The sequence below is a fragment of the Polyodon spathula genome, chromosome 2 (assembly GCF_017654505.1).
Source record: "Polyodon spathula isolate WHYD16114869_AA chromosome 2, ASM1765450v1, whole genome shotgun sequence".
Taxonomy (NCBI): Eukaryota; Metazoa; Chordata; class Actinopteri; order Acipenseriformes; family Polyodontidae; genus Polyodon; species Polyodon spathula.
Genome location: NC_054535.1, coordinates 64,297,725 through 64,321,559, shown reverse-complemented (window position 1 = coordinate 64,321,559; position 23,835 = coordinate 64,297,725). Strand labels below are relative to the sequence as shown.

The window sequence follows — 23,835 nt, the reverse complement described above, 5'->3', positions numbered from 1 at the left end:
CTCACATGATCTGCGGGTTAATGGGATCTGCCAGTATCCCTTCGTCAGGTCCAAAGTCGAGATGAACCTCACTGTTCCCAGTCTGTCTAGAAGCTCGTCGACCCGAGGCATAGGATATGCATCGAACTTGGCAATAGCGTTCACCTTGCGGAAATCAACGCAGAAGCGGTTGGTGCCGTCCTTTTTGGCGACTATCACAATCGGACTGCACCACTCGCTCCTGGAAGGCTCAATCACCCCAAGCTCGAGCATCGCCCGCACCTCTTTGCGAACGCCACTTCGTCGACTTTCTGGGATCCGGTAAGGTCTCTCCCGAACTGTGACACCTGGGGGAGAGATAATGTCATATTCAACTAAGATTAGTTCTGCCGGGCACATCAGAAAAAACATCCCTGAACTCCTCAATTAACCTACGCAGATCTCTCTGCTGATCTGGGAGTAACTGTTCCCCCATCGGAATGTTTTGTATGCTAGGAGCCTCTGTAGAGGGTCCAAAATCATCCTCTACCTCACCTGGGGCTATAAATAAGGCATCCCTTGCCTGCCAGGGCTTTAATAAATTGACATGATAAATTTCACGTTCATTACGGCGATCGGGCTGTCTAATTTCATAATTTACTTTCCCTATAGCCCGAATCACCTCATATGGCCCCTGCCATTTAGCATACAGTTTCGATTCCGACGTGGGAAGAAGCAGCATTACCTTGTCTCCTGGTCGAAAGGTCCGAATCCGTGCATTTTTGTTGTAATGCTGCTGTTGTCGGTGCTGAGCCGATTTGAGGTTGTCCTGGGCCAAACGACCGACCAAATCCAGGCGATCACGGAGTAGGAGCACATGCTGCACTACGTTTTTGGACGAGCCTTTGTGCTCCTCCCACCCCTCTCTCAACAGATCGAGGATACCGCGAGGTTGTCGGCCGTACAGGAGCTCAAAGGGGGAGAACCCTGTTGAACTCTGCGGCACCTCTCTCACTGCAAAAAGGAGGTAGGGGAGAAGCGATGCCCAATGTTTTTGCTCTTGATTCACAAATCGTCTCAGCATCTGCTTTAATGTCTGATTAAAACGTTCCACCAAACCGTCCGATCTGTGGATGATAAACAGATGTCCTGATGGGACGTATTTTTAATATTTTATACACCTGCTGTAGCGTTTGAGACAGAAAGTTAGTCCCATGGTCAGTCAGTATTTCTTTGGGGATCCCTACTCTCGACATAATCTGCACTAGTTCTTTGGCTATTGCAGCTGCACTAGTGGACCTCAATGGAACTGCCTCTGGGTATCGCGTTGCATAATCCACCACTACTAATATATGCATATACCCAGAGTCAGAAGGTAGCAAAGGGCCAACTATGTCCATTGCAATGCGCTCAAAGGGAGTGGAAATAATTGGCAGTGGGACCAAAGGAACGGGGCGCACTCGACCAGGCGCTATTCACTGGCAGTCTGGGCATGTGGCTACATATTTCGACACTTCATTATGAAGTCCTACCCAATAAAATCGAGCCAATATGCGTTCCCTCGTCTTGTCGGCTCCCAAGTGTCCTGCAAAGGGGATGTCATGCGCCAGCCTCATGACCTCAGGCCGACACGACGGGGGAACCATCAATTGCGTTACAGGCTGTCCTGTGCCCGTGGCAGGGTTTACCCTATACAGTAATTGCCCCTTAATAATGAAGTGCGGATATACCAGCGCCCCAGCACCTTCAACGTCCTTACCTTCAATAGACCGGACCTGTTCCCAAGCGTGCACCAGTGTGGGGTCGTTTTTCTGGTCCCACACTAGGTCCGCGCTTGAGCCCCACATGTCCGGTATATTGAGAGGGGCTGGAGTAGCATCTGCCCTGGATGGCCCAGTAACCTCGCCCCCTCGGTCACACTGCGTAACGACTCCCTTTGAATGGCGTTTGATACCATCTGCGCTCTCTCCCACCTGTCCCCAGCCTCGTTTCAGAGATGCACCTTCCCATTTTTCGATCTGTCTCTCTTTCTTTGTTTTCCTAGGACGAAAAAGAGAATTAAACAGGTCAGCTTGCAGGGGAAAAATATCACCAATCGTTTCCCCTGCTCTGTCTGCCACGGTTACGTGTGTGGTCGGGACTTCCTTTTGGAGCAATTGTCGATACTGTGGCCAGTCCCGACCCAGGATTACGGGATGTGGCAGCCTTTCCACCACCCCCACTATGAGGTGGCGTTGTGTCGAACCTATCGACACGTACGCTTTTAGGGTGGGATATGTCGCCATGTCTCCATGGATACAGGAGATCGCCACCTTGCCTTGTGGCTGCCACGACATACCGCCTAAGAGAGACGTTGGAATTAAGGTCTGTGCACACCCTGAGTCCACTAAAGCATGGGTACTCACATTACCAACCACTACATCAATAATACAAGGCCCCTCCTGACCCTTTCCCCGTACCTTACCTGCCTCAGATGCCAGATAACAGGTCGCCACGTTGCACTCCATTGCCGCGGGGCACAAGCAGGCGATGTGTCCAGGCTCATGGCACCTGAAACAGACGATCGGGGCAGAAGGCATTGGGGTTAGCTGTCTGTCCCGCTGCTGATACTGCAGCGGGTCGGGGGCTGTAAATCTACCCCAGCTGGGGCCCAACCGCTGTCTCCATGGTAGGGAGGTAGGCCGGCCCATTGAGGCTGGTGATCTGGGAGGTCTGGTTCCCAACTGGAGAGACGAGGGCACTGATCCGCGGGTGATGGGCGTGACGAGAGGGGTCAGTAGTTCGGTCTTTACGGAGACCAGGGAGTCCTGATAATCCTCCGCAAGTCTGACGACGGCCTCCAAGGTGGTCGGATTGTGGCGCCGTATCCATCCCTGGGTCTCGCCGCCGACCACATGGCAGAACTGCTCCAGGACGATGGCTTCCTCCATTTGCTGACCCGTTTTTTCTGCCGGGTTGAGCCAGTGCACCATGTGGTCACAAAGTTTTTGCGCGACCACCCTGGGGCGGGTCTCCCGTGGCCTCCGATACTCCCGGAACCGCAGCCGATGTGTCTCCCCCGTGATATTGAGGCGTCGGAGGACGGCCTGTTTGACCAGGTCGTACTGGCTAGCCTCCTTGTTGGTCATGGCCTGATATGCTGCCTGAGCCTCCCCGATCAGACAGGGACCCAGTTGGCTGGCCCAGTACTCCTTCGGCCATGACGCAGTGGTGGCCAACCGCTCGAAGGCAACCAAGTACGCCTCCGGGTCATCCTCCGCAGTCATCTTTTGCGCCCTTGTATTGAGAGGCGCCATCACGGGTACTGCTGGAGTTCGGGGTGCGTTTCCAAGACCGACCCTCTCGATCAGCGCCCTGTATCTCTCCTCCCTCTGTCTATCCTCCGTCTTCCGTCTGTGCTCCAGTGCCTGTAGCAGCGTGGTTAGCGCAGCCATGTCCATGGCTCCCGTTTCTGACACCAATTGTGGCAAAGTGGTTTGTAGTGCTCCAGTGTATAGGTGAGTTGAGGTGCTCCAACAAAGGACAAACACAAAGTCTACCGGTCAGGTTTCTTTTAATGCCCTTTTTAAACCGGGTTTCAAATAATAAAGCTGGCTCTACCCAGCAATGGGTATTGCCAGTGAAAACTGGACCCAAAATAATAAAGCTGGTTCTACCCAGCAATGGGTATTACCAGCTACAAAACAAAGGGGTTGCAGTCCCGAAATAATAAACACAAAAACACGTCTCCAAACTGGGTGCTCTGGTGCAGGTGCGGTGCTCTGAGTGCTGGTGCTCGTGCGTGTTCAGGTCCAGGCTTCTTGCTGCAGCTCCAGCTTCGTATCAGCCGTCTGGCAAAACAAACACAATACTCCTCAATGAACCCACACTTCATTCAAGATTCCGTCCTTGTCTCCTCCCATTAACCACAACAAAGGAGCCGATTACGGCGTCACGTCCCCCTAAAGTACCCTAAGCCCTGCCCCCTCCGATAGCTAGTTCAATCACGTCTCCTCCAATTCATGACTGAAACTTCGCTCACCGTACTAGGGCGATGACTCCAGATACCGTAACGCCGCCCTCTTCCTGAATGGCCGGCTCCCGACTGTCCCCAGGATGAACTGCCCAACCATTCAGTAGGAAGCCCGCAGCTCCTGTTGTACAGTGCCCTCACTGGTCGAGAGGGAGATTTTTGATTCGGATTCATTCACTCTCCGTCACAGTCTTCCACCCTGTACCCTCATGTCCCTCCCTCACAATCCTCCTCATCACTTCAACGAAGGAACCTGTCCTATTCTGACTAACGTTCTTCATTTCCACTGACCATAACTCCACCACACCCAGCATCAGTAGTTTAATCCCTCACAAAGATTTCTCCCTGCAAAATGCAAAAATCGACCACACCATATTCTTAATCAAAATGGCTGGGAAAAATGCATGGCTGGCTAAAGCCGATATATCAAATACACTTTAAATCATGTCCATTGAGCCTGCCCTCAAGCACCTTACCAAACATAATATTCTGTCCGTCCTAGGCCATTTAAACTACGCAATGAGGATAATTCCTCAAGGAAGAGCTTTCATCTCCTACCTTCTTCTCTTTTACGATGACTGTCTCCTGCTGCCTGAAGTCATTCAACTGTTCACAGATGCAGCTCCCTCTGTTGGCTTTGGAGAATACTACAAGCGAAAATGGTTTTCTGCTCAATGGCCCGAAGAATTCAGCATCATTCCTATATCTGATCACTCCTCGTCAATGTACAAAATGTATCCAGTTGCTGCAGCCGCACTCCTTTTGGGGGTCTTCCTGGGCCCAAAAATCCATTATTTTCCACTCAAATAATTCAGCTACAGTCCAAATTATTAACAAAGGTTATTCATCCTCCCACCTTACAATGAGAATATTCAGAAGGATTACCTGGTTATCTTTTACTCATCAGTTCTTTCTCAGAGGTCAACACATTCACGGCCACCTGAATGTAATCGCTGATTCTCTTTCTCATTTCCAATTGCAGAGATTCAGAGCATTAGCTCCTGAAGACAACCTCCTACCAACTCAGATTCCTCCCTTTTCATGTGAGCCACCCGCTGCATTCCCTAATTCTGCAGGCTCAAGAAACAACTCTTCTCAGCATCCCTGCCCGCTCACTGCAAATGGCGCATCACCCTCAGACTTGCTGTTTATTAACGAAAATGGAACAATCGTCACCCGGCATTGGTGGTTCTTTCACCTTCGCCAGATTCTTTCCAGACCCAAATAGCAGCTGAGCAGTTCTCTTGTCATTCCTTCAGAATCGTAGCAGCTTCTTGGCATGGAGTTCCAGACTCCCTTATCAAACGGTTAGGTTGTTGGTCCTCCAGTGCTCACCAAGTTTTCATTATTACAGATCCTTAAAATGCTTTTACAAAAATGTACTCTTAAGCATTAGTAGCCTGCCCAGAGGAAGGGCAATTGAATCAGCCATGGATTCCCAGAGGTTTATTTCACAAAAAATGGGTTTTGTTTTCCTCTCCTGCATGCTGATGATCATTTGTTAAAGGTTGGCTAAACTTTCAAGTGGGCTATTTTCAATACGAATTGTGGAATTAAGACCGGCTTGTTCTTTTTGGTGGGCTCTGCCTCGTCCACTTGAACAGAAAGTGAGCCCTCAAACCAAGTTAGGTTTGATGCCAAATTAATGTGTATATACAACTTACTTATCTGTAAAAGTGCATACTCCACATTCTCCACAATAAATATTTGTACTAAAACATTTTGTGATTGGTGTTTGTCCTGAACTATTGAAATACTGTTGAGAGCTTTGTGGATGGTAAATGCACTGTATTTATTTTGAAAGGGATTACAGTACCTGCTCATGACTTGACGTAAGATATGTACATATAATATTAATTTTAGACCTGCAATATAACATTTAAACATGCCTTCTCTAGTCTAGTGCCAACACTCCAATTTAAAAAAATGATTAATTCAGGACATTTGGCACGAGCAATATTCCATGGCATACAAAACTCGCTTGAGTCATTACATCAGCTTCTTTACTGAATACCGAAAGGTGCATCTGCTGACTGCTGAGATGTGCTTTTAAAGAGGCCAGCTTGTTTTTCCTTAAGTCTAATCCAGGAGGATATTCAGATGAAAATGTGTTGTGATTTGTTTCATAATGACATTTGAGGCTGCTCGCCTTGTACAGATTACAGTGTGTAAACGATTTATTGCACCTGAGACACAGAGGTTTACCACTATTTTCAGTGAAAGCAAACTCTTTCTCCCATTCTGGCTTAAAGCCTCATACTTTCATTTATTACTTGTGGAGGGTGTGTGTCACCCAGCATTTCACCGAGAGCCGCACTTGAACTGCTGAAGAGCCGTATGTGTCTCACGAGCTGCGGTTTGGCCACCTCTGACCTATACATAAGACACTCTCTAAAATGACTTTTTCAATGAATACCACAAGTTACAAAAATTACAATATGATCTCATTCATAGGTTCCTAAGGGCAAGTGAAATTGTTCTGGATGCAATTAGAGTAACAAGAGAAGTACCTTAATTATTCCTAAAACATCATTTAAACTAACATTTATATAGTAAGATGTCTGTTATCTAATCACATACACACATAGATATTTACTCTATATCATGGTTCACCTCTCTTCTTGGGTAACCCTAATAAGCATTAGCCTTACATTGCATGAAGTTTCTGTTGTATAGTTAGCATATTCTTAGGTAAAGCAGAAAGGACTTCTTAAGGCAGCAAGACTGGGTTCCTCCAAGGTGCTATTTAAAGAACATGGTGCAGCACTAATAGTTTGGAAGCCATTTTTGTAGATAAGGAGCAGGTTTACAACTACACATGTGGCCATAATTTTATCAGGTCTAATTTATATGTTCGTATAAAATGTACCTTTCTTTTGGCATTAAGCCCGTTGGTGTTCAAAGCAGGCAGATCAGAGCTTTAATTTAGTTCATTTTAGATTTTTTTTTTTTTTTTTTTTATAAATTTAGTCATTACTAATCATTTTTACCCCAGTTTTCTCCCCAATTTGGAATGCCCATTTATTATTTTTATCCTGGTTCACCGCTGCGACTCCCACGTTGACTCGGGAAATGGAGGCAGACACACATGTCCTCCAAAATGTGCCCTACCAAGCCGTCTTTTTTTCGAGCTGCAGGTCTACAGCGAAGCCACCAGACCCGTAGTTCCGGAGGACAACACAGATCTGAGTCGTTTGTACAGCAGATCCCGCAGGTGCCCTGTCGGCCACAGAAGTCACTGGTGTGCAGTGAACCGAGGATTACCCTGCCGACCTGAACCCTCCCCACCCGGGCGCCGGCCCCTGGGAACTCCCAATCAAGTTGGGTAGTGACATAGCCTGAATTCGAACCTGCGATCTCTAGGCTATAGGGCGCATCCTGCACTCCACGTGGAGCGCCTTTACTGGATGCACCACTCGGGTTATTACTGATTTGTTTGACTTCTTTATTATGTATTTTGTTTGAAATATTTTAATTTCTTAAATATATTTTCCCTTTTACCATAGTTATATCAGCTCCTTGGACCTTTGAGAGGCCAGGAAGTTTGGGTCATTATCAAATTATCCTAAAGGTCTTCCTTTGAGGTGTTAAGGTTTATTGCTTTCACCATGTTGTTTAGGTTCTGAGTAAATTATGTTGGTTAATTGTTGGAAAACCAGTCTGAGTGTCTCCGAATTGGCAACTAATATGACCTACAGCCATCACTAAAGGTTGTCCTCTCTAAACTCCACCTGTTCAGGCTTTGTCTTCACTGAACTCTCCTTTCTCCAAACAAAGGATTTAGTTCCCTTTTATATAATTGTGGAATGACCACATTCCACACATGGTTCTTGGATTTAACCCCATCCCTGCCAAACTCGCATTCAAACAATCAATCTTTATTTACAACACCTCCCTAAGTCTGTGTAATGCAATAAAAAATGTACAGCATGTTGTTTGTTTTTACTCTTATATAATGTCTGTAGGTCAAAATACAAGAAACAGCAGTGAAATGTTGCTAGACAATTTGATTTTTGGATTTCTGGAATTTTCTAAGCAGTTTTATAAGTAGTATTTTCGAGTATGACTCTTAACACAAGGCTACGAAACTACTATGCACATTATTTTAATAAGATATAGGTGATTCACATAAACATGTACTCAAGAACAGCAACATTTTAATCCAGGAATCATATACCAAAATACTGAAGAGCATTCTTTAGGAATCTAAATAACTTTTTGTAAGTTTTTTTTTTTTTTTTTATTATTATTATTATTATTATTAAATAATAATAATAATAATAAATAATACAATAAAAGCCAATCGGTAAGTTTACAACAGTAGGCTTATTGCACCCATCGTAGTAGATCATGGACTTTCTTGTTATTTATTTTAATTAATTAATTTAATTAAATTAAATAAATAAATAAATAAATAAATAAATAGAATGGTCACATATTTTTGCCCAACCGTGATATAAAGTTTACAGGATAAATTTGCAGCTTAAGCCTCAGGATAAACAAGAAGGTATTTGTTTGTTTATTTATTTATTTATTTCTTATTTGTAGGAACTTGCATTATGAATTAAATTATGATAGTTGGGGAAGAATAACCTGAGTAACAATAATGACATGATGTGTCGGGGTGATCCGCCCCTGTATATGTTTTCTGTTTTCTGTTATGTGTATTGTGAAGAATGATCAGGCTACAATAAGAGGAGGGAGTACCAGGGATGTGGGGAAACTGGTATTTCGACCTCATATACAAGAAAACCAAAACAACAAAATTTCAGTTCCCAAAAGCCCAAGCGCAGTAAGAGATCAGGTGACCTGGTAACAAGCGAAATGGATTTTAAAATGTAGGAATTGTAGTGAAAGTGTGGGTGTAGGAGCATGGAGCAAGGACACAACTGGGTTGCTGTAAGATGTTCTAACAGTGAAAGAGAAGAAGGTATCGCAAGCTGAAAGGTACCTGGTGTGGAGTTCTGTTATCAGGCGAGTAGTGCCTTTTTATTGTTTGGTCAAAAGGAGATAAAGTGGAATTTCTGGAAAAGAACATTGTATGATGTGAAAAGGATTGCGATGAGCAATACAAACCGATGTGAAGCAAAGGACTACTAAGAGCAACAGAAAATGCTGGGAGTACTGCAGAGTGGTTAGCAGCATCCAAGAGGTAAACAACATTTAAACTACTTACTGTTTCTGTGAAGTAAAAAGGAAGTTATCACCGCTGATTGAAACCTGCTTGCTCTAGTGAACTGGATCAGAAATAACCTAAAAGTGACTCTTGTGAGTGTATCAGTACAGCCAAGTGGAATTAATAGCTGCACCATCCGCCCTGACAACATTTAAAAAGCAGCTGAGCTAAGTAATGCATGAAACTGGGAAAGGTGTGACTTAATATATCCGGTGGTGGTCAAAACTAAAATACGGGCCAGTGTTTTAAATTACTGATGAAGATCTTGAGCAGGTGACAAAACGCAGTGTATTTAAAAAGTAGTACCTGGGACTCTGAATACTGGTATAACTGTGCAGCCAGGGTTTTACATGTAGGGAGCGAGTTGTTTTTGAACTCTATCAGATACCTGGAAGTTACTGTATTAAGGACTGTATTATTATTTGGTCTTGAACAAACACATCGAAACAAAAGTGTTTAAGGACTGTTTTATTATTTAGGTTTGAGCAAACACATAGAAGCGAAAGTGTTGTTATTATTTGGTTTCTAAGAAACCCACAGAAGCGAACGTATTGCAAACTGTTTGGTAGTTTGTGAACACGTCAGGCTGGCTGTTAAAAAGTATCGCTCCTGGGACAGAGTGGTCAACAGTCAGTCATTAAGGAACCTGGAGAAACAGACAGAGTAAATAATCCTTACACGAACTGGCAGTTTTTAACTGCATTAACAATAGCTTCAGCAGGGCTAGATAGGGAAAAAGAAAACAGTTCAGTTAGAGCCCAGAGGGCAGATTTTCTTTTGATTTATTTTGTTTTTTTTAGTCATAGTAAATAATAAATAAACTTACAAGTTTATTATATTATTATTGTCCTGTGTGTTCTCTCCAACTATCAACTTGGTTACCACACCAAACAGATAGTTTACAGTATTATTGAAGTGGTGCATGGAGTGTGGGTTATGTAGCACAGGTGATGTAAAATGTATATTTGTATTTAGGCACAGGGAGTGCACAATTAGTGCTGTGCTGAGATTCAGTTGAATGATTGATTAGCATCGGTACAGCTGCATAAAAGAGTGAGTGTTTCACACATATGGTGTTGGAGAATGTGAGAGAGGAGAAACAAACAAATCAATATAACAATTGCTACTCGTGCGGGAGGACCCGCACATACTTTATTTTGGTTCAACCCATGCTCGTTTGTCTATTTATTTAGGCCGACATGCTGTTTTGTTTGTTCTGTGTTTTGTTTTGTGTTTAAATCTTGTATTTATTAAAATGTGCAAGCAGCGTATTCATTTCACTCACAGTGCTGTGTGTTTTTTCCGAGTCTGATGTCACCGCGCAAGCCAGCTTGCCACACATGATTTACGGCAAAATCTCTTATTGAGTTAATGAGCTGGTTATGTATTACAATTACTGAATGTTATTGATGTGGCTGACAGCAGATGGCAAAAGTTAGAAATGAATACTGTACAACACCCACAATGCCCAAAGAAAGCTTAAAGATCTTTAGAATTAGTAATCTCTTCCTCATCTTGATTTGTTTTATTTAGGTGATCCTGTCCCATTTAGTTTTACATATGTCATTCCTTTTAGTGTTACATTTTAGGTTATACTATAGTTATAGATTGGTCTACTACCATGCATGTTCTAATGTCTTTGCAGTTACTTTATCAGCAGAGGGGCACTGTATTAAAAAATATTTGAAATACTAAAAGAAATAATATTAACACTGTAATTTTTTTTTTTAAATCCATATAAGTGGTAATATGCAATCTATTGACGTTACTAATTATACTATTAATTGATGATTTGAAATAACACTGGATGGAGCTATAGAATGTTATAATAATGTTATGTAAAGGGGGATTCATAATTTACTCAACTTTGTCAGAGCATCGCAAAAACTGGAGTGTAAGTGGAGAATGAGATGCAAAGGAAACGTTTATATAACAGACACTCTGTGACACACTGTTTGACCACCAGGGGGTTCTTCAGTAATCTCAGCATTTAAGTAAAACTGAAAACAGTGCCAAAAACCAAAATCCTGGTAAGACATTTAAATTATAATTACTGTTCAAAATGACTTCAAGCATTTTTCAGTTCATTGATACCAGTGCATCTTGACACTCTGCAATGCCATAGTATCAGTCAGAAGACTCCCATTGGAAACTGATTGCTTAAGCTGATTTATGTTGTAAGTTTTGCAGCAGAAAATCCATGACCAAAAGTGTCCCAAGACGGTGAAGGCCGTGTCTTCCTATCTATTGTCCTGGCAATTCATTTTCTAACCAATATGTTATGTGCTAGATGTCAGCAAGTTGAAGGTCATTAAGGTAACATGAAAGGATGTTTAGCAGGACAGACATGTAGGACGCTGCATTAACTGAAACATCAAATTACATAGAGAGTCCTCCATGCACACAACTGGCTGGTACCAGCTGCCTGTGCTATTTTTCTTGTTGACTGTCTCTGGCTCACAACTGCGGTTTCTAGAATGATAGCTGTGACTTCACTGGTGGAGGCAGATGAGGAGCAGCTGCTTCTCTCTCAATCTTCTATGCTTCCAGCCTAAAGGAATCATTGCACTAATCTGATTACAGTTAATCCTGGAATTATGTCTCTATTAGGATGCTAAATCAATAGTTGTTGCAGCACTGTTGTGTACATTTTTGCCATACAGCAAAATTAGGTAAATGCACTCTGCAAGTATAAGCCTTGACATTCTGAATACATGTCCTTCTGGTGTGAGTGCTGAGGAACTATAGGCATCCAGCCTCTTTCTACCTGAACAACCATCTGGTGACCAAAAGGTGGGTCACAGAGGGTCTGCCGGACATTTTTTCTTTACATATCATCCTCCACGTACCCTCTTGTTTTTTCTTTCCACATCTATTGTAGCCTCCCAATAGACAGTCAATCATAAGTGTAGACAAACATTTTGGCTAATGCTTTTATTGGTTTAATTTTAAAGGTAAAAACTAGCAACTACAGTACTATAACATAACTTCTGCTCATTTCTGAAATAATGTGTTATGACGTACTTCAGGCTTTATGATGCAGGCAAACATACAATAAGTAAGATAACTAAGACAATTATGATAATTTAAATAAATTATCAAGTATTTTATTTAATTGCATTTTATCTTATCAGTGTTACTTTAGATTCCCTTATTTCCAATTTACTAAGTAGAAAGGACTTTGAAATGTATGTCAACAAAGATATTTAAAGATGTGAAAAAAAAGGAACAGAATACATGGAAGGGATGAGTGAACCCGTTAAGAAATAATCCAGAACAAACCAGATCTCTGATAAATGAAATAAATGTTTATTATTGGAAGGTACTTCAAATGAACCTAAATAACTCCTCACTATGAATTCAAATTAACTAACATCTAAACTTGTAAAAAAAAAATACATAACCAATGCAAGATGTCTAAGGTTCCTGACAGACCAATCAAATATGTTCACAGTCATAATTAACCCTAGAGAAGTCATTTGATATCACCAGCCAATATACAGTAGTGAGAACTGGTGTGACCTGCAACGCAATTAACAATTGCTAAGAATGGACAGAACATAATGCACTCACTGCTGTGACTCAAGAACATTTTTAATACATCAATGCACATGCTATGGTGGCATCACTCTAGGTGATTTCAAGATGTTAAATTATTTACTCAGAAAAGCATGCTCTACTTTTCCTGAAGCTGTGACTTAACTCCCCCTCTCAGCTTCTCTACATGATTGTCATGGATTACTTTATATAAACAATGTACTTACAGCTAGTTTGCTGAGCTCATTTCGTTTGTAATTGCTTAGTCATCAGACATGAGCAATGATCTTTTAATCTTTTTTTTTAATTGATTGATTGAACTCGAGTTCTTCTAAGTGAACAGGCAGTACATTTAACCGGTCATCTTCATTAGTTAAGTCCTTGTGGGCAATAGGTAAATGTCAGCTCCTGGAAACTGAGTGGATGTTGTTTATATGGCTCCTCAATTGTGCTCTTTTCCCAGGAATTGGACAAGGGGTTCCGGTGGTTGCTCTTATTGTGGAAGGAGGTCCTAATGTCATCTCCATTGTGCTGGAGTATCTGAGAGACACTCCTCCTGTGCCTGTGGTTGTCTGTGATGGCAGCGGGCGTGCTTCCGACATCCTTGCATTCGGGCACAAATACTCTGAAGATGGAGGGTACGTTGCAATCTTGTTTGTTAAGAAACCATGTGTGTCATCTGAATGATCTTGAAACTTCCTCACAAATGTTGTAAAATGGCATTTAATTTACAATGACCCATTGTGATGGCTTATTGGCTATTCAGAGTAAGTGTGTCCATAGTTACTCCCACCATGGTTAATACATGTGCATTGTTTTCACAAAAATGCAGTTTGCTTGTGTAAAGTTATGTTTCTTATATTAGATAATGTGTCCAATTCATTCAGTTTCATGTCCCAAAGACATTCTTTCTTACCTGGACATATACAGTATTTATTTAACCCTTATAAAAGATATACTACAGATTGACTGTACTTTTTATATTGTATAATGGATATTGGTTGGCAGGGAGGGAGTTAAATTCTTCCCTGCAAAAACACATGGGAATGTGGCGGGAGCCGTCAATTAAATAATTAATCATTTTATCACTTAAGCCACAGGTGTATAAATAGGGTGATAGTGTAAGTAGTGATGGTGAAGGAACGGTGCAGTGTTTTTGTGCGTTTTGTATGATGTATGTAAATAAATGCTCATAAGCGCTTAAACTGCAGTGTTTCTGGTCTCTGAGTCTCCTTGCTAATGCATCCTGTCACAGAAACCCATGCTTAATCTGAGCAAAAAATATGTGAAACTGAGTACATAAAACATTTAAGGTTAATTTTATAGACTCTGAATATAACTAATATTAGATTACCTTACCTAAAATAACAGTAGCTAGTATTAGATCAGTGCTAATCCGATTATGTGAAACCAGCCGTTAGAGAGTACCCAGCTGTTTGTTCATGTTTTTGTGATAAATATCCTTTGTTATCCACTACCAAAACACCTTCAAATCTCATTACCCACTATTAAACCAATGGAGCTCAAGCCATGTTGTGCTGCTACATTTTGTCACAATGTCACAGACAAGTGAAATGTACAAGCATTTAATGATAATTGTTTTGTGAAAAGCATTTGCACTTTTTTTTAAATATGCATCACACAACACTGTTCTCCCTTTACTGTAGCCAATTTGTGAGAATCCTGGTCACAGCAATGTAATACATTTTGTATTTCTATCATCGATTTTCTTCACAAATCTCATTACTTTTTTTATCAGAAGTGTATTTACAGCTAAATATCCTTGTCTGATACACCAGGGTCATCAACGAGTCTCTGAGGGACCAGCTACTGGTCACAATCCAGAAGACCTTTAACTACAGCCGTACCCAGGCCCAGCACCTCTTCATAATACTGATGGAGTGCATGAAGAAGAAAGAGCTGGTAAGTGTCACAAAGCCCCAAAATCAAGACTGACAAGGGTTCTGATAAAACTTTGAAGTTCAGAATCTGTTCATTAAACACAAAGATTCTATTTTGTTTTATTTTATACTATGTTTCTTTTGTTTATCTTAAATTTAATTTTCTTGTTAGAAAAATGTGCACAGTATGAGTTATAAACATCATGTATAACATGTTACACTCAAATGCGTGTCTTGGCCTCTTTTGCCATTTTAACATTCTTACTTCATTCATTCATTCATTCATTCATTCATTCATTCATTTAGTAAGTAAGCAATATTAGTGATGACATAATGTGGTGTTTATTGTTTTCTTTTAATTTACAAGTTGCTGTTTTTATTTTGTATGTATTTTTGTTTGTACTTTTAATAAATGTATCTCTCATTTGTATGCGTGTTTTATTTGTGCCAAAGTTGAGGCTTACTTCCCATGTTTGGATCACATCTTACATTTACAGTGTTAAACCCCAACAATTCATTGGAGTTACTTGTTGGAATGTTACTCATTTGCTCCTTTTACTTGATACAGAATCAATGTGTTTATTTGTATAGTGGAACCAGAATGCAACAGATATTCTTGAAAATAGTATTATATAAAGTGCATGCACCTTTCTATATGCTTTTCCACAATGAATTGCTAAAGGTCACAACATTTAAGTTACTATTGTCTTTCATTTCTATACAGATGATTGATGCTTTAAATACTGAGACATAATTATCCACAGCTGTAAACCATTTACAGTACCTTATCTTTACAGCGGCGACTATACATGCATATACATACAGCTCACTGGTACGTGTCCTTCATAGTATCAGTCAACAGTGGTTTCTCATTTTTTTGAAAATAAGACCTGTGACTGCATGTGCTTCATCTACATTTGTATTGGAGGTTTGGCTGGAATCCACATTGTGGTGCAGCTGTCAATTCACTGAAAATGTAGGTTGGAACATACATACTGTGTGTGTGTGTGTGTGTGTGTGTGTGTGTGTGTGTGTGTGTGTGTGTGTATATATATATATATATATATATATATATATAATAATATTAATACAATTGTATAAACATTAAATACAAGTAAGCAAAGACGTGCAGGTCACAGCATGAACTAATGTATACGTTTGTATCATAACACAGACGTCCAAAGAGTCAAATCAAAGAATTGACTGACGATTCAAACAAAAACATTACATTAAATTCTATGAATATATTAGCATTTCCACCCCATTTCTTATACTCTCTTTCAATCAGTATGGATCCACCCTGCTATCACACACCTTCAACACACCTCCTGGTAGGGGGGGGGGGGGGGGGGGGGGGGGGGGGGGGGGGGGGACACGCCCGATCAGATCTATAACATTCTATAGTGCGTTAAATTTAAGCATTTTACAGACTGCTTTAACTTAATCTGTTAGAAACTGTTTTAAACTAGTCCTTTGTTTATGGTGTTCAGTTTTCACACTGTGTCTCCACTCCTCCACATATCTTGATTAGAGACCTGCTAACTTTGGCTGTCTCCCCAAAGATATGAGAGACTGCAAATGTCTTGCTTAGCTAGTTACATGTGCTTTAAGCTATATCAAAATATGAAAGTAAAACTTTAACATAGAAGCAAAGAAACTTGCAATCAAATACATAATTAATACATTATGCAGAATGTGATCTCACAATTCCCCCATTTCGTACTTTTGGACAAAAAGAAAACAAGTGCAATTTGAACTATATCTCATAGTTTACCAGTGAGGCTGAAGCAATCTCACCATTTCTTGTCTATCAATTATTCTTGTCAATTGTTTATGTTGATACTTCCACCAAATACACTGCCCCAAGTTCCACAGTATAAGTAGCCCTAGAGCCCCAAGGATAATGAGGAATATCCAATCCCAGAAGTTATCTCCCATCGCTTCACTGACTAGCCATACTGCTTTAGCACTGTGATTCTCAGGTTTGCAAGATCAACTTCACCCTTTGCTTTAAGCAATTTCTGTTCTGCTTGTTGCAAGGCCAGCTTAACCAGCTTATGTATCTGTGAGAACACAACAGAGTACTATTCCAAATACATATCATCCCATCAAGCTGAGCAAATTCCTCTGCTTCAAGTTCAGGTATACACACATCACATATCTGGGCTCTATTTATTGGGGCAAAACAGAACGCAGGTGGAGTTTGACATGTAAGTTCACCATACTTCATTTCAGTATAATTACTCATTATGCATTACTGCAATTTCCCTACTTGTATTGCTTTTTCTCATCTTTCTAAGGGGTAGATTTCCAATTCAGTAATAATATTACGATTAATAGGGGTAATTGCAGAACATTGACAAACCACATGAGTATGGTTTCGTAACAGCATGCTTTATGCACCGTACCACTCCAGCCACCACAGCGTACCTTCCATGTGGCTGTACCCATACAATAACAGTGTCATTATGTAATACCCCAATTGGTCTAACTTTCATGCTATTTCTACATTGGTTACCAGGCTTTGTATATGGTATAGAAGCCAATATGTCCCAAGGCTCTTTCCCATTTTCTCGTCACCAGGCTTGCCCCCAATAGATCAGTTTGTTTAGGGTGAAAAATGGACAATTGGGCCATAAGTTTATCCCAAGCATGATGGGGTATTGTACCAAGCCTAATATCCATTATCTACTCCTGCATATTACTCAGAAGGTCCTTTGCAAACGGTCTGCAATCAATTTTAGGGCCCCTTCTGTCCCTTCCATTAATTCATATATGGCTTTTCCCTGTAACCTAATACCATGATTTGCATACATCAGTCCATTACCAAGCTTCTCTATTCCTGTGCCTGTGCTTCCTGCTATCCAAGACTATCCATTAGACATCTGATAGATATCCCAGCTGTTTGCAGCCAAGTTACCCGCCCCAAACTATCCAGCTATACATCTTACACATCTTACATTTAACTTACCTTTTACTTTCTATTTACCCTCATATACTTGTTCAGCGATCCTTTCCTTATAATCTCTTATCAGGTTGTTCATTTGCTTTTCTACCCACTGTCTAACATTGGTATGTTGCTTGCAGTGCTGATTGAACATAACAATAAGGTTAGTAAAAATATACATCACATATGTCAAGACCATGTTTATATTTTCTAAAATAATTTTGAAAAACATTTTAAATCATCCAGTATGTAGTAGATTAATCCACTTAAACATTTAAACTTTAAACTAAATCATCCTGTCTCTGTGGTTTTGTCATCATGTACAGAGACTTAATTATTAATGCACTCCAAATTATTGTTCTTGAATTACTTAAACTAATATTTTAACTAATGTCACAGAGATATTCCATCAAACTGTCTGTGCTGTCCCATTGTCCCTCAGAGGCATGATCATGCAGGTGCAGTTTTGCAGTTGGTCAGTAGGAGTAATCAGTTCTGCAAGTCTGTCCCCAGGATACTGCAGAGTTATGCTCCCACCTATCTGAATATATATATATATATATATATATATATATATATAATATTATATATATATATATATATATATACACTCCTAATGGATTTACATAATTCTCATTATTATTCCCTTTAACTCAATTTTAATATTTAATTTTGTTCGTGAATTCCTGGAAGAGCTTGGCACTTACAAAACCTGGGCACACTCGTGGGGGTACATAATAGCGACCCCTCGCTTCTAAATATAGCACTACACCAATGATTGTGTTCCTTTGACTACAAGTCTTAATGTGATCACTTTGACTATACATGGAATTGAATTTTTTCTTCTGATACAGCTCAGTAGCAATATTAATTTGAGTTCTAATAGCTTCCAGGAATTGCTGTATCAATGTAGTGCTTTAATAAATTGTTCTTCTCTCTTTGTAGCATTAACATCTAATTTCCAGGGTAAACACGTGAATTACTGAGTATAGTTTCTTGCGTGGAATGTTCTGCAGCCGACTCAAGTTGGATCTTCAGACGCATCTTAAAAGACAACGTTGTGTTATTACAATGTGATGGTGGATTATTGTACATAAGTGCTGTTTTCAGTGCTGCACATTAACAGTCTCTGTTGGATACCTAATTGTACTACGGAATGCTCCCAAAAGTAAATATGTTGTAACTAAGATTACATCGGTCAATTGATCTCCATTAGTCTGCATTATTGAGCTGTTATCCTAGCAGACGCCCTCATTAAGGTCAACTTACAATGTTTATAAAGTATTACAATACAGTTAAGTGCAAGTACACAAATCCAATTATTGCTACAAGTGAGCACATACAACAGTACACATATCAGCTCAGCATGACCGATTTAATACAGATGAGAATGAGAACAAGTATGTTTGAATAATTCAATTTGAGGGTCAGTTGAGATATTTTTTTTTCTTAATATTAGGCTACTAAGCTACTTACGTTTTGCAGCATTCATCTGGATAGAAAGAGAGTCCTGTACACCCATGCCATCCAATGCAAATTTGTTGATAAGGTGCAATATTTTTAGTTCCATCTCTGTTCATGTTTCTTTGTGCGCTGGTTCTCCATCTGTTCCCTCTACTATGCACCTGAGCACACACCTCATTTAAATAGAGGGGGGGGGGGGGGGGGGGTCATTACAAATTAGCCTCATAATGCATGCATACACCTGCCGCAGGTTACAGCTGCGCTCTCCTGCGTTAGCAGGTCCGCGCAAGACGAGCGTAAAGTTGGTGCAGAATCAGAGCGCAAGTAGGACTGGATTGCACTCTATTTAAAATCCACCTGCTAGTTAATTAAACATACCAGGAGGGACGTCCGTTTTTTCGTCTGGAGATTAATGCAAATTGGAATTAACCAATATACTCTCATAACTTTAACAGCACACATCTAGAGATTCCGAAATCAGGTTTCTACAATTGTTGTATCCTAACCATATTTTCAGCTCCCTACTCTATCTGCTTTTATTGTACATGGTCCAGTTTGTTATATTCTCTAAGATATAAAGCTACTGAACTGTAATCCATGGGCTGTGACTATGACAGGAGATGATACAAGAATTTCTGGCCAAAACAAAATGCATATCATAATGATTGTATGTTCCTTACATGCAGATAACACAAGTATTTACACCACTTCCACCAAATACTTTCTGAAGTATTTCACTGTAAATCTCTTTGACAATAGTTTTTATTCAAGTCTTAGACTAAAACCATTAGAGCAAAGGGTCAGGAGACCTTCAGGGCTACTAGGGAATGTGAGCAACACCAATGTTGGATTTTTCAAAAAGTCTGCTAAAGTTCTCTTTGCCATAATCCTGGTTAGACTTTAACATTATCGCTATCTAACATGGCCATTAACCACAGTACCTAAATGAACAGTGTAATAAATCCCAGTTAAAACAATTACAAAAATCTATCTAATACAAATATGATTTGGTTAATTTGGTTCATTCTGATTGTACATGTACTTGGTGTATCTTTGCAGAGAACAAGTCATGTTTAAGAAAGGTTGTAGTACTGCAAGCCTTGTTACTGTATTTTCTTGGATTTCATGGAAAGAACCCAATCTAATAATTTATACATGCTATATTATTGCTCATGGCAGATCACCTGAAACCAAAAATAATGACAATGTGGGTCTATCTTTCAAGTAAATAAAAAGTCTGTACAGATAAATAAAGTAATAATGTAAATATATAGAAAGACAATCTAGAGATGAGTTTTTCATTGCTGTAAAAGTACACAAGGCCATTCTCTGTAAAACGGAAAGTTGCAGTTGTTTAACATGCTAAACATGCATAACTCACATGCTAAAAAATAGAAAAATCTGCCAAACATTTGCCCGTTAAGCTTTATTAGATCATTTTAAGACAAATAAAGTGAGGAAAATACAGAAATTATTCATTTATTTATGAAATATAGGTTTACGTTACTGCGTATTACCTTTTATTTCGAGGCGATGAGCGGCGGATGTAGAAGCCACTAGAGGCTGCTGGTGGTGCAAAAGAAACAGTGTTGAAAAAGGAGTAACAGATTTAGTGTTGAAATAAGAGTAACATTTGATAGTGACAGTTAGGGTTAGGGCTAGGTTTAGGGGTAGAGGTTAGGTTTAGGGGTAGGGTTCAGGTTAGATGTAGGGGTTAGGTGTAAGGCATATGTTGTGGCATGGACTGAAGTTGCAGCTGTATTTTGTTTTACTATATTATTGTAGATAACTTTAAAATGTATATTTATTTTCTTTTTTCTAAAATTAATTTTTATTTTTTCTTTAATATAATGAAGGTCAAGGATGAGAAACTTGGTAGAATTTGGTAGATTAACAGTTAACTGTTAAATTATTTTGTGGCCTCTAGTGGCTACTACATACGACACTCACCGCCCTGGACTGAAAGGTAATATGCAGTATTGTTTTCACCTATATTTCATAAATAAATTCACCATTTCTGTATTTTCCTCACTTTATTGTTATTTAAATGTTAGCTTGCGTAGTTCAGGAGGCGTGCAGCAGGGGGCTTCCAATTTCCTGTTAATTAGTACCTATTTTCTATTTAAACTCTGATCACTTGCACCTTCGCTGCCTAGCATTTTGTTTTTGTAGCAAACGCTCAGATGCCGTCTTTTCGTGTTTCACCGGTAATCTACACTTCGTTGCCTTTCACTGGAGGTCATTTCTCTGCGCAGCGCTCCCAAGATATTATCAAATATTTTCCTACCTGCTCCAGTGCTGCTTCTCATCATTCAGCTTCTCCATTCGGCTGCAGGAGCTCCAGCGTTAGTCTTTACTGATCTTTCCAGCCTCCAGGCCAGCAACAGCACCATCCAAACCACAGCTTAATTTCTCAACTCATCCGCGTCTTTATTAGACAGTCTCGCCCTCCAATAAAACCTCTAAAGCTCCTTCAACAAGACATCGACATTCCCGTCATCAGCTTTTGCCTTGCCATAGCTCCTCTATTTAATCCACCACAAAGCCCTGTCAGTTGAACATTCCTTGCAATCAAGCGCCCCTCCTCCGCTCCCAGAGCCAGCAAAAATTACCATTCCTTCATAAGATCCTGCACTGGATTTCTATTAGCTATGTTCAATGTTTTAAAGACCTATCCAGTCAATTTCATACTCCATTTCAACATGTGGCGGCTTGTGCTTTTTACTGGTCACAACATGCTCCAACAACATTGCTGTTCTGCAACTTTTCCACCGGCGCCTCTCAGTCCTTGGCTACCATGGCAACGCCCTCATTGCGTGACTGCGGGGAGATGTTAGTCACCATGGTGACCAGGCAGCTTCATCTGGTATTATGAGCTCCGTGCCTCAGTACTGCAATCTTCTGGCTAGCTGCTGCTGCACTTTCACAATCTGCGAGGGCTCGTTCAACTCGTCGAATTGTGACATCTAAATACTGTGTTAACGTATTTATATACATGACTAACTGTCCTAAAACATGTAACGAAGATATTCAAATCTAAAAGAATACACAATTGTTGTTCTACACCAACAAGGATTTTAATCATAATAACCAAATATATTCTACCCAGCTTCACTCAAGCCAATGGTTAATTCTAATCATAACCGCTAGATGGCAGTATAACACCACAAATTTTTTATACAGTCTCTAAGCTGGTTTGCTATCACTGTGAAGCTCGCACCCTCCAATCCAGCTTTTCTATACATTCCTGCAGTTTGTTGTCACTCCAAGGGATTCGCAGGAGTCCCCCTCCTCCTCAACCTTTTGTAGCAACTGACGTTCTCCAATTTCAACTCTTCCCCTCTTTAAGGACCTGTGGCAAAGTGGTGAATACGTGCAGGTGAGTGCAGTGCAGAGTGGATAAATGCCACAGATGATGATGTACAGGTGCAAGGGTGTTTATTAAATGAATTCAATGTCCAGAGCCTTATAGCAAACCTGTAAATAATAATAATGTTGGAAGTGGTACAGCGGCGTGTATCACTTCTGATTATAATCCCACGAGTTTGACCCGTAACTCAAAGTCCAGTTCTTTCACCCACACAAAACACAAAACACAGACACAATTCCGACAGTGCGTGATTTTAGTGCTCGTGGTGCAAAAAGAGTAGTGGAAAAGTTGAGTGGTGATATCCGGGTTTTACGCTGGCCTGCGGCTTCAGCTCCGGATCGTGCTCAGTATTCTTGGTGGAAAACGACACACAAGACAAACAGTGTTAATACACAGACAAGCAGAACACTCACGGTTTTTAATATACACAAGACGGGCTCCTTCTTGGTTATTTGGCTTAACCATATGCAAAGGAACAGATCAAAAAGCCATACCCCCCTATTTATACCCTCGCCCATGACCCCTAGGTTAACGAGTGCATCAGCTCCTCCAATCCTCAGATCCCACGTTGTTTACCGTCCGGGTCAGTGATCTTGGGTGCCGTAGCTCTGCCCCTTTCCTAAATGGCCGACTTCCACCTACCCTTCAGAATAAATTGTCTTGCCATTTGTTTAAGGTTACTCTGTTCCTTCTTTCTAGTGCCCACATCGGTCGGGAAGGAGATCTAACACCAAGCGTCATTCGATCTATGTCACAGGACCTTATCATGAAGCAACCTTACTTAGCTGTTTTTGAGATGCTCAGTATCTACCATCATAGTAACGTCCTGCTTCCCTGCATCACACATCCATTCCTGTGACTTATTCCTGTTCCCAGATTCGTGTTTCCTCATCTGGCGCTGCACCTCCAATCCAACCAGCTTCATCAAAGTCATCATTTCATCAACGCGAGCCGCTAGTCAGTCATGGAACCATGTCCTACAATTTATCGATGTTCCAGTCAATGTCTTCCTATCCCCAATAGACAATAAACTGCTCCCGACCAATCAATAGGTTTTGCAGACGCCTCAGAGCAACACATTCTTCATCCTCTCTGGTTCTACAGCAGTCTCAGACCTCTGCAATCTTCATCTCTGCCCAAAAGCAGCCCCATCTCTGGCTCCATCTAAATCTGCCTTAACACTGAAAGACCAATATCTACTGCATTCAGCAGATCTCTACTCTCTGGAGCAGACCACCACACTGTACCGATGGTAGTCCTCCATTCTCTATTGCAGATCTCTGCTTCAGCAGATCTCTGCTCTCACAGCTGGGCTTCTGCACACTACTGACAGCACTAAATTGTTTTCTTCCTCAGACCTCTGCTCTGTTCAGCAGATCCCACCCTCTACTGTTAATCACTCCTCACTACAGCAGATCTCCACTCCCTCTTCAGATCAGCTCACTACTGCAGCTGCAAAAGTTGCTCTAG

The 23,835-nt window shown here is 40.8% G+C and overlaps 1 protein-coding gene across 1 annotated transcript in view; it reads left to right on the top strand.

Annotated features, from left to right (window-relative positions):
* LOC121299106 (transient receptor potential cation channel subfamily M member 3-like) overlaps positions 1-23,835 on the top strand; it is a 300,327-nt gene that overhangs the window by 169,519 nt on the left and 106,973 nt on the right. Inside the window, exons 7-8 of the mRNA XM_041226653.1 lie at positions 13,147-13,321; positions 14,483-14,606. Of these exons, the coding sequence (XP_041082587.1) occupies positions 13,147-13,321; positions 14,483-14,606 (299 nt within the window). The remainder of the gene's footprint in view (positions 1-13,146; positions 13,322-14,482; positions 14,607-23,835) is intronic.